Source organism: Geotrypetes seraphini, chromosome 10, assembly GCF_902459505.1.
Source record: "Geotrypetes seraphini chromosome 10, aGeoSer1.1, whole genome shotgun sequence".
NCBI lineage: Eukaryota > Metazoa > Chordata > Amphibia > Gymnophiona > Dermophiidae > Geotrypetes > Geotrypetes seraphini.
The window spans coordinates 46,134,646-46,147,111 of NC_047093.1; the positions used below are offsets into that span (position 1 = coordinate 46,134,646).

The window sequence follows — 12,466 nt, forward strand, 5'->3', positions numbered from 1 at the left end:
CCGCTCGCACGCGCTCCCACCCGCACCCGCATCCACGATCGGAGCAAGAGGGAGCCCAAGCCCTCTTGCCCGGCCGACTCCCCGACAATATCGGGCCAGGAGGGAGCCCAAACCCTCCTGGCCACGGCGACCCCCTACCCCCACCCCGCACTACATTACGGGCAGGAGGGATCCCAGGCCCTCCTGCCCTCGACGCAAACCCCCCTCCCTCCAACGACCGCCCCCCCCAAGAACCTCCGACCGCCCCCCCAGCCGACCCGCGACCCCCCTGGCCGACCCCCACGACACCCCCACCCCCCTTCCCCGTACCTTTGTGTAGTTGGGACAGACGGGAGCCAAAACCGCCTGTCCGGCAGGCAGCCAACGACGGAATGAGGCCGGATTGGCCCATCCGTCCCAAAGCTCCGCCTACTGGTGGGGCCTAAGGCGTGTGGGCCAATCAGAATAGGCCCTGGAGCCTTAGGTCCCACCTGGGGGCGCGGCCTGAGGCACGGAGAGTCGGGACAGCGCACGGAGAGTCGGGGAGGGCAAAAGGAGAGTCGGGGTGGCCAGAGGAGAGTCGGGGCGGGCGAAAGGACAGTCGGGCAGCATGCGCGTTATACCCGTGAGTGCGGTATACAAAAGTTTTTATACATAAAATCGTGGTTTCTGCGCGCTATACCCGTGTGCGCATTATACACGGGTGCGCGTTATCTGCGTAAAAATACGGTACTGTATTCTATCCAGTTAGCATAGGAATACCAAGTGACTCTTATCACCTACGAAATGGGTAGTGGTAAGTGCTCAGGCAGTAATGGTCACATGCTAGTGGCAATATTAGTACATGCCATTAGTACAAAAAATTGGGCATGTTAGGGTTGCAGTAAAAATGGCCTTAGAGTGCCAGAAAGTGCAGTTGCTTACCTGTAACGGAGGTTCTCCATAGACAGCATGGGAATGTAGTCACACCCTCCTTCCTTCCCCTCTAAGATATGTATATATGACCTTCTGCTAGAGACAAAACTGAGTAGCAAGGGGAAGGGCCACTGAAGACAGGAATCCCTGCACATGCTCAGTAAGCCAAATACTTACTTTTGCAATGGAAGAGCACCGACACACAGGATCAGGACTTCACCAACAAGTGTGACTACAATTTCCCTGCTTGTCACCGGAGCAATGCTCACATGAGGGCTCACTAAGGCCACTTTTTGCCACAGCTTAGTATAAAGACCCCTTTGTCATCCATATAAATGTGCATCCAGCCCCCAGAATACCCCTGGCCACTTCTAATGTTATATATTGACTTGTGGAAAAATTTTATCTGAATATCTGGCTGCAGTTGTTAACAAAAGCCCCTTATGTGGTAAGCTGCAGGCAGCATAGGTGATTTTGAAAACTGGTCTCTATGACAATAAATATTCAGTGGGACATATAATACTGACCAAATTGCATCACGAAAGATCTGAAAATATAGTGAAAATAATAACATATAAGACAAATTGTGTTAGATGATGGGGGCGGTTCAGTTCTGCACACCCTGTCACCCACCACATTTCCTGTATCAAGGCAGTCATAGGTGCGCTCCGAGAACACTCTGTACACATCTTGGAACTCCTCATACATGTCTTGGACCATCTGGCTCAGTGACTTCCCCTGGAAACCACCAAATTCCAGCTTTTCCAGTTTCAGCATGTCCAAAGCAGTCAGCAAGAGGTCCTAAGATTCAATCCAAACAAATAAAAACATAGACACAAATACAATGACATAAGCCAATGGTTCTTATATCTGTCCTGGGGATCCCCAGCCAGTCAAATTTCCAAGATATCTCTAATGAATATGAATGAGGCCTCATGCATTTTCATTAGGGATACCTTGAAAACCTGACTGACTGGGGGTACCCTGGGACAGGTTTAAGAACCACTGATATAAACCACAACATGATGGGGTTTAACATTACAGATGTTGAAGATGAAATTAAATTCATCTTCTCTAACCCAAGTTACAATTTAAAAGAAAATGATACAGTGCTCATTCAACCCGTGTCCTTGAAAAATGGCAACTGATAGAGAGGATATGATATAAGAATATAGCCTGGGGCAAAACAGTTGTAAAGGGCATGGATCTAAGGTTATACAGTGCTGCAAGGCTAGCTGTAAAAGAGAGGTCCAGGGTGGGCAGGACATTGGCCAGAAAAAGCAGGGTTAATTAAATCTATAGACTGCAGCAGAGGCAGTTATGAAACACAAACTTGGGGTGGGGATAGCTGAACGTGTAAGACAGGGGCAGGATTTAGATTTCAACTAGTAAGAATTTGGGTTTGCTAGTGATCTTATCAGGGTGTGATATTATCTGCCTTGATGTTGTTTAGATTAAAAGTGGACTATTAAACTGAAGGAAATAAGTATATAGAATTCCTCAGGACAGCTATAAAGTGCAAACCTGAAGCAAGGATGGAAACAAAGCACAGGCCTCACAGCTGCAATCTTTAAGATATGGTGTACACCTGACACAAATACCATGGGACCATCTTTAAATACTCAAGCACACCTGATACAGATAGAAGGGCTCCCTATGTAAATACTCATGCATGCCTGATACTAAGCAACCCTTCTTAAATTTCATACGTGCTTGTGTGGTTTCCTCTCCAGGCACACAGAGTGCATACTCAGTGTACTCCTGATGAAGAGAAAGAGCAGAAGAGGAGCAAAGTAGTCTGTGTTTAAGGAACAATGACACCTTTTTTACAGGACCAGATGTTCTTGAAGATTTTATCTGAGCCACCTCCAAACTGGGGAGAATCAATGCATTGACAACACACTTGAAACTGTTTTGACGAATGACCTCCAACAGAAGGTTTAAGATTATAAAGAAAATAAAAAGTATGACATTACTTTCTCTACTTTGGTGCATGTAGCAGAACACAGCAAACACAAATTTGCACAAGCATGCCAACCTGGTCAAGGTGAAATGTTCTCCCCTAAGCACACTAAGCAAACTTACCATCTGGGATACTTCTCTATCTGAATATTCTAATGTCCCTATTTTGTCAATATCCTTTGAATATACTAAGGAATGCATGGTTTGAAATGAAGTAACTGTCATCTTTTAATTAAAGAGCCATGCTGACTCCTTTTTGAATTTTAGTGTCAGCATCTGGATCCAGTCCTGTAATAAGAAAGAGCCCATCTCATTGGAACAGGATTCCCTCTTCCCCGACTGATATCCTGTGTCTAACAAATCTAAAGTGTTCTTCCCATCACCGCTGTTTCATGCATGCATTGATACACTGGAACTCAGCCTGCCTCTGGATTCCTGTGAATAAAACAGGAAACCTTTCTACGAATGCAAATTAGAGGTTCTGGATTTTAGTCTCCTACCTAAGAAGCCAAAATTTGGCTTCCAGAACCTCCCATCCACATCTCCGTATGTTGATGGTACCCATACGTACTTCAGCAGAAATGGGTAACAAAACCTAAATATCCTCTACAGTGAAGACCAAATCTAGGTCCAGGTTTAACCATAGGCAAACACCTGGAGTAACCAAATATTGAAGACATTAAAGAACTGCCTAAAAAGCAACCTGATGGACCATGCTCTTTGGGGAGAAACCTCCTTTTTCATTATTCAAACTACAGAATGCATTTACCCTGCAACAGTCTATGATCTTACTCTTGTTTTTAACATTCTTGAAAAACGTAGCATTTTTCATTTTTGCCTCTTGGGCAAATCTCTCCTCATGTTCTCTCATTTTACTTTAAAATCTGATCCTTCTAGACTACCAGGGCATGAATGGCAGCAAAAGAGCGGGGCTTTTGCATAGTGTTGGTTTCCAGTGCTCACCTCTATAGCCATAAGTCTGCTCAGGAAGCCATCCAGCTTTGTGAAAACCATCTGTGATGGGAAGTCCCATTCCTTCACATCCTGGCCATCTTTGTAGTAAGTGTGCAGGTTTGCCCGTCTTTCTTCAAATGTGTCTTTGAAGAAGTTCAAAATGCCCAGAACCTCCTGCACTTTACTCAGGTTCTCTTCAGTCTCACCCTTCAGGATGTCTTCAGGGTTCAAGTAGTTCCTAGCCTGTAACACACCATCAGAAATGTTGCACACACTCGGTTGGACTGTTCTGCTCATCTGTCAATTTTTTCTCTAATAAAATCATTACTGTGGTAAAGAAGCACTGATGATCTCACAAAAAAACACCAATTACACATACGGTGCACTGTAGCGATTTACAATCAAATCAAGACTCATGAAGAATGTAGAAGGAGAAATAAAAGGAAAAAAGGGGGTAAGTAGGGCATTAAGTACTGTAGTGGGCCTAGGGACATTGTGTGTTGGAATAACCGGGTTTTAAGTTGTTTCTTGAAGTTCTGGTATGGGGATATCAGTCTGAGATCAAGTGGTAGTGTGTTCCAGAGCTGTGATCCAACATAGCCAAAGGCAGTGTCATGGAACAGATCTAAGCAGATATGCGAGGTGGGTGGGAAGGATAGGAAGGCAAGTTGGAAAAAGCATAGCATGTAGGAAGGGGTATGGGAGAAACAAGGCTAAATATATAATCTGAAGAGGAGAGGCCTTTGTATCATCAACTGTTCGAGCCTCATCAAGGAGTACAACTTTTGGTAAAAAGGCCTGTGCTATTCTCTCTCACTTGATAACAGACTCCAGACTGCTTAATGTATCTGCCTTTTCAATTTTAACAACTTGTAACAGCTATAGCCATTCATGAAAAGCACATAGTGCTATCATTTATACTTTCTTAAAAATGTGTATAAATGTGGTTGGACACAAACCCATAACTTTTCCTGCCTTCAAGTGTTTAAATGTGGTTGGACAGATTCAACCAATTCAGATTGAGAACCAATACAGAAAAACTAGCACAGACCACACAGCCAGAGGCGAAGTAAGGGGGGTGGGGGTCCACCCCAGGTATGGTCTTGGTAGGGGCGTTGGCACTCATCCTCCTCTCTGCCCCTCCCCCCGCACCTTCCCGACCCCCTCGCTGCACATGTGTGCCCCTTCCCTTCCCTCCCTTCATACCTCTTTAATTTTCCCTGCACAAGAAGCGTTAAGAACTTGCTGCCCGCGTCGGTGTCGCCTCTCTCCGACTTCACTTCCGAGCCCCAACACCTAGAAAGTGACATCGGAGGGATAGCCTACATGACGCGGGCAGCAAATTCGTAATGTTGCTCCCGCCTGGAAAATTTAAAAGGTACGGGAGAAGGGAAGGGGGCGGGAGAGGGGCACCACTCATTCTCGCCACCCCACTGCACACAGCATTACCTTGATGAAAGCTACAGTAAGAAAGCTGAAATGTCACAGTCAGATGCGACACTGCCTGACACCTACAAGAACTGAGCTCTTATGCAATATTTAAAGCAGCAGCTTCTTTTCTTCAAAATGCTCTAGAAGGCAATTACAATAATCTCTCTGTGATGTTGGCAACATTTGAGAACAATGTTAACAATCCTTCTGATCACGGTCAAGACCAATGCATGCATCGAAATTTGGGAGCTTTCTGTTGACCTTTGAGTAATGGTTTTGGGTTTAAAAAAAAAAAAAAAAAACACAACAAAGAAAGGAAAATGAAAACATCATTGTTTTGTTCCTGTTTGGCTGAATAGAGAAAATAAAACTCATGAGCTGAGGAGGCTTATTGTACCTGGGAGTCCATGTATGTTCAGAACTTTGTATAAAGTTCTGTTCTCTAGAAGTTCAATCCCAGTGCAATTGGATGGCATTACCCACTTGTGTGCCTGACTCTGGCTCCGATGCCCAAAAGCTTTCTGCTCTGGTATGAGTCGTTAAACCAGTATTCCATGGTGCAGAAGCTCAGCCTGCGAAGCTCAAAAGGGTTCCCAGGAACTTTTATTGATCTTCTGTAGCAGCCACCAGAGGCATATGTGGCACAGTGGTTAGAGCTCAGCTGATCGCAGTTCCAATGGTGCAATCGATCGCAGGCAGGGGAGAAGAGAAGAGGGTTTGTTTTTGTTTTTTTTGCAGCAGCAGCAACCTTGACAGGAGGGGGGGGGGGGGGTGTGGAGGATGAGCTGTGCCTACTGATTTGCTCTTATAGCTCCTTTCCCTGTAGGGGTGTTTCCTTATTCACACCCGAAGGTTAGGCCTCTCTGACATCATAAAGCCTGAACCATTATCTGCAAGAAATCATTCCAGCCTGAACCATGCAAGAGGAAAAAGAAGAAAACATCTTTGCTGTTTATGATGCTTGATGCATTCTGGGTATGTACCAGAACTGTATTCTAGTCAAGGACATCCAGCTATGTCTATATGCTCAGCCTGTGTGAATCTTGGGGGAGGCATTGCTCTTGTGCTGTTCTTATCTAATGAAGGTGCCTCTGTTTCACGGTCTGTGCAAGACTCTATACAGAAAGGTTATTCATCTAAGTTATGTTTCTGGATTGGTCCGGGGAGGTTATCTGATGAGAACCGAATAGAAGGTGCCTAATTATTAATTTATGCTGTGTTGAGGTGTGAGGGAGCTTGCATCTTACCATTGGATTCTCTGCACCTCTTCTATAATAATTAAGACCTGAAAAGTTACCTCTTGTGACTCTCTGCCTGAGAGAGAGAACCGGACTTTTATACATCTGGATTCCATCACATAAAGGAAACCTTTGCTGCCAACCCAATTTATAGCTTTTCCAGTGGCTGACGGACTGTTCCTAATCAGAAGAATTTCTATATCTGCTAAGCGGAGGAAAGATACCAATTCCTTCTCCCCGATTTTGCTGAGGCCGGATCTATATGGTGAGAATAAGGAATTATATTGTCTTTTCAGCTGGGTTAGAGAGAGAATTCTATTGTCTTTGGGACAAGGACGTGAAGTACCTGTGGTGATAAGCTATATTTTTAGTTGCTGCTAATCAGGAATTATTATTATAAGGAATTATTTAGAGTGTAAGAATTAGTTTTACTCATTTATCTAGCAAGTGTGGTGTGATAATTATGTACTGAGTTTCATATATGTATTTGGATATTTTGTGAACAATAATTAGTTATTGCTGTTGGCTTATGAACTATATTTTTCTATTTTCATAATAAAAGTATTTCATAACGCCTGGGTCTCTATGTCATGTAAGTAGGCAAAGCTTGCTGAACCTGGATGGAGTTTATGGTTTTCCCTAGAAAACTAAGAGACCCGTAACTTGTTTATATAACTAATTAGTCTTCCATAAATCTTACTACATCCATTTTACCAGGGCTGCTTTGAACAAATAACATTACATTACATTACTAATTTCTATTTTGCCTCAACCTTGCAGTTCTGGGCAGATACAACTGGACATATCCAGGATAATTACAAAGAGACTTCTGGACATTTCCAGAAGAGTTACAAGAAGAATGGTGCAGTACAGTTTAGGGAATGGGATACGGCAGGGAATATTGGGCTATTCCTGTGGGTTTACAATTCGGGATGCTGTACAACTAGGAGATAGTGCAGTTCGAGTATATATACAGTTAGGGAAGCAGTTGACATGCTTGAGGCTTTGAAGAGAAGGGTAACTGGTGAAGGGGGGAGGAAGGGGAGTTACGCTGAAGGGAATCCAGTTTCGAGTTATGGCATCTGTATAAATTTTTTGAATAGATGGGTTTTGATTTCTTTGCAAAAAGTTTTAAAGTAACTTGTTGTTATCATCAGGTTGGAGATGGTATGGTCCAGTTTCGCTGCTTGCGTCGCTAGAAGACTGTCAAATATCTTCTTGCGCTGGGTGCCTTTGAGTGCAGGGTAGGTGAAAGGAGTCTTAGTTCTTCTTTGTCTAGTGGTGAGGTTTTGGTTCAGGCGGTTGTTAAGGTAATTGGGGGCTGTGCCATTTATTGCTTTGAATAGTAGACAGTATAGTTTGATTTGAATTCACACTTGTATTGGTAACCAGTGTGAGTCTAGGTAGGCCGTGGTGACGTGGTCAAATTTTCTGAGCGAGTAGATCAATCTGAGTGCAGTGTTTTGGATTGTCTGTAATTGTTTTATCATTGTTGTAGGGCAAGGCAGGTAGAGGATATTGCAGTAGTCCAATAGACCCAGTACTAGGGATTGGACTACGAGCCTATATTGTTCTTTGTCGAAGAATTTTCTGATTTTTCATAAATTGTGCATGGTTAGAAATGCTTCCTGGGTGGTCTTGTTGATATGGGCCTGCATTGTGCAGCATCTATCTATTATTACTCCCAGGAGTTTAAGGGTGGGTTGTATAGGGTATTTGGTAGTGTTAATTTCCAGTTCTGTGATGGAGGGGTTCTTATCTTTTTCTAGCAGTAGAAATTTTGTTTTGTCCGTGTTCAGCTTCAGTTTGTGGTCTGCCATCCATTTTTCCACTGCTTGTAGGGTTATTTCCAATTTTTCTGTAGAGATGGGGTCAGGAGAATCGAAGGATAGAAGTATGGTGATGTCGTCAGCGTAGCTGAAAGAAGTTACATTTAGGTTGTCTAGGGCAGAACCAAGGGAGGATAAAAAGAGGTTGAAGAGAGTAGGTGAGAGTGGTGATCCTTGAGGAACTCCACAGGGGTTGGACCATGGTTCTGATTTAAGATTGTTTGACTTTACTCTATAAGATCTGGATTTAAGGAATCCTTGGAACCAGTTATATACCCTGCCTGAAATCCCTATGGCTTCTAGTGTCTGTAGTAGGATGGTGTGGTCAAACAGATCGAATGCTGCAGATAGATCGAGTTGAATTATCAGCATCCTTCCGCCTTTGCTGAGAGCTGTCGGGCTGTGTCTAGTAGAGTTACTAGTAAAGTGTCTGTGCTGTGGTTGGATCTGAATCCCGATTGAGAGGGATGAAGAAGATTGTGGTCTTCTAGGTAATTTGTGAGGTATTGTGCAACTAGTCCTTCTATAAGTTTGACATATATTGGTATTGAGGCGATGGGTCTATAGTTAGCGGGGTTATCTATTAGGTCTTTGTGATCCTTCACAATTGATTATTTCTCCTAGGTGCTGCGGGAATTGACCTTCAGTGAGTGTAATTTGGATCCATTGCATGAGGCTGGCCCTAAATTTGGGGGTGGCGTTAATTATCAGATACGAGGGACAATAGTTCAGGTTGCATGAGGCTTGACTGTATTTCTTGTAGAGTCGATTCATGTCTGTTCAGTTTACTGTAGGGAATTCCATATCCTGTCTGCTGCAATGGCTTCTCCTATTGGGGGATTTGTTATATAATCTGTGTATAATCTGCATGTTATTGTGCTGAGCATCACCCGGTAAATTAAAATCATTCCCAAACTGGTATTTTTTGTACCGGGTTGCCAGAGCTTTATGTATCCTCCACTCAGTTTGGCTTGTTGATGAAAAAAATATAAAGGTATCCTAATAGTAAAAGCAAGTTCTGATAAAGAATAAAAGATGCACTTGGAGTTTGTACACAAATACCAGTAGTTAAAAAATAAGGGGTAAATTAGCATATATGGTATTATAGGAAGACACTGACCATGTATCTGAGAAAAGAATACAAAATATTTGAAAAAAAAGAGCAGACACAAATGATGATGGCATGGCACTATCAGCCTGTTTTACAAAGCCACGCTAGCGGCTGTCGTGCGGCAACAGCCCCGAAGCCCTTTAAATCTCTATGGGCTTTGGGGCCGTTACCACGCAGCAGCCACTAGCGCGGCTTTGTAAAACAGGCCCTATATGTTAATGATTCCACAGGGCCAAATATGACATCAAGTTTCAAGTTTAATTTAAAAAAATAAAAATAAAAAATGACTGCACGCCTATCATAGATTCTAGGCGTTGTACATAAAAAAAGGGAATATAATTATAATCTTAAAAACATATTTAAAACATAAGACATGGACAATGACAGACTCGTAAATGCCCAAAAGGGACAGGGTGGAACTACAATAAATTCAGAAAAGTAAACCTAAAGAGATAAAAACAAGAGGGAACGGGAGAAAAGAGTGGTAGATCAAAACATGGGCAATGTATCAGGATTGAGAACGTTTACTGGAATAAAAAAGAAAACTATGGTGTTGCTCATTCCTTGAATGTATGATGGGAAAGCATATAAAAATAGGGATTTACAGTTTATTCAAACATTACATACCACTTTTCTTTTTGGTAAAAACAAGGCAGTTCACAGATATATTAACGACACAAATTGATTGTTTACCCCTTGAAAAGTATAAAGACTAGGAGACATGCCATAAATTGCATCTAATACTTTTAAAACAAATAGGAGAAAATATTTTTTGCACTCAATGTATATGTAAGCTCTGAAACTCATTGGTGAAGGATGTGGCAAAAGCAATTAGCACAGCTGAATTTAAAAAAAAAGGTTTGAATAAGTTCATCAAAAATGAAGTCCATGAACTGCTATTTTGGTGGATTAAGGGAAAGCCACTGCTTATTCCTGGGGGTTGGCAGAATGAAATCTTGCTACTTCTGCTCTTTGTCCTCTACCCTTAAACCAGTTACCAATCACATTAAGATGCTGCCTCCTAAGCCATAAGTAATAGCTCTGTGAGCGCTAGATAAAGCATAGACATTCAAGACCTTATTTATGATTCATATAACCCCGATCCTCAGAGACACCACACTAGGCTCAAAAACTTTCATTTGCCTAATGATTTACGTGTCGTCTCTGCACTGGATCGGTGTTTTAACTATGCTATTTTCTTGAAATCTCAATTTTATATTCAAATTAAATATTTATTAATATTAATTTATAAATTAAGTGGTAGTACTTAGCTTTTTGGTCATTGCATTAGGGATCAATATACTGACATGTTTCAACTTGCGTGTTTTTTCAAGGCTTGAGTCCCTATTATTCACTCGCCACCCTTCTCGACCACATTACCACATGGTGTGTCTGAGGATTGGGGTTATAGGAATCATAAATAAGGTCTTGAATGTCTGTGCTTTATCTAGCGCTCACAGAGCTATTACTTAATAGTTGACCTTATAAACAACAATAGTGCATTGTATTGCCTCCTATACCATGACATTTTACTTCTCTCATGAGTCTCTGTTGAGAGACTATTAAATGCTTTTGGAAGATCCAGGCACAGTATAATTAATCATCCAGGCACGGCGAGACTTGGATAACTGTAGCAATTATAATTAATCAGCTTGTCTTTCTCTCTATATGCTTACATTTGCAAAGTATGCCCCTTCTTTACTAAATCCATACAGACTCTTCTTTAAGTCATGCTTATCCATAAACCCAGGAATTCTGCTCTTAACTTGCATTTCAATCAAACTGTCCAGCGCTGACATCAGTGGCAAATTTTAAATGGTACATTATGCATTAGTAGCAGGTATACAGTTTTATAGTTGAGTTGATTGGTTGTGCTAGGGTAGTTTAATGGGGAAGTTTGGGACAAGAATATAGTTTCATTTCTGTATTTGTTCAAATGATATGTAAAAATGGCATTGCAATGTTGCACCTTGATATGCAGTGGATTTGGAGAGCTTTATTTGTCATTCATTCATTTTAGTTGTACACATTGCAATCAATAAATATGATATGGGGAGGGGAGAACTGCAGGATGATACTAGAAGGTCATGGTGGTTTGTTATTATTTTGCTTATCACTTTGCTCTTGTTTCTATTCCAGTTCTTACACTGAATTTTATCAGTACCTAAAAATCATCTCCAAAAATGATCTGACCAACATCCTCAACAGTGAAGACCATGCATGAATTAACTATAACATTCATAAGGTAGTCTCCGTTTGCAGTGTGTCATCTTGTGGCCCAACTGACTCCCTCACAAGCTTCTTGCTTTCAATGTACTTGAAAAACATTTTATTAGTAGTTGTTTTTCCAATTTGGCAAGCCTCTCTCAAATTATCTTTTCCCTGCCCTATTAAATTAAATAAAATCTCATTTGCCAGTGTTTAAAAAAATGGAAAGGAAAGTTGTTTTTTTGCTGTTCTTTCTATCTTTAAGTTTGATTTTTCTCAACCATTTTCCACAGCCATTGAATAACTTGTTCCTCTTTATCCTTTGTAGAGGTCATTTACAGCACTACATGTGTGGTACTTACTTGCTGAATGAGTAGATTGCAGATTTCCTGTAGAAGCACAATGAGCCGAAGAGGTGTGTTGTAATATTGGGATGTCACCCACACTAAGCAAATAATATGCATCAGAGGCCTGATTAAAGGCTTCACTTCATTAAACTCTGTGCTCTCAATGTCTTCAAAGTGGTGCTGCAAAGGCTTCAAGTGCAGGTTAATGTCCTGAGCCTCTGTCAGAGCTGTAAGGTAAAGCAAGGAATGTTCTCCAAAAGAAGTTACATTTTCCCTGACTGACTTTTACCAACACTGTCTGCCCTCACTTCCTGGCTATATTACCCTTTTAGAGTAAAAAAAAAAAAAAAAAAGCACAATGGTCTTTGCTTTTTTTCTTTTTTTGGCTTAGTTTCCTGTGCTTTGGATTCTTTCTCCTGTTTGTACATGATGCAATTATAAGGTTTATTTTTAATGAAAATGAATCAATTGTATTAATAGTCATGAGACAAG

The 12,466-nt window shown here is 41.7% G+C and overlaps 1 protein-coding gene across 2 annotated transcripts in view; it reads right to left on the reverse strand.

Moving 5' to 3' along the window:
• The window catches only part of DNAH9 (dynein axonemal heavy chain 9), a 366,622-nt gene that overhangs the window by 331,136 nt on the left and 23,020 nt on the right, over window positions 1-12,466 (reverse strand). For both annotated transcript variants that reach the window (XM_033960210.1, XM_033960209.1), the window contains exons 5-7: window positions 11,990-12,201; window positions 3,820-4,053; window positions 1,528-1,695 (exon numbers count right to left, since the gene is read on the reverse strand). In XM_033960210.1, coding sequence (XP_033816101.1) covers window positions 1,528-1,695; window positions 3,820-4,053; window positions 11,990-12,201 — 614 coding nt within the window. The remainder of the gene's footprint in view (window positions 1-1,527; window positions 1,696-3,819; window positions 4,054-11,989; window positions 12,202-12,466) is intronic.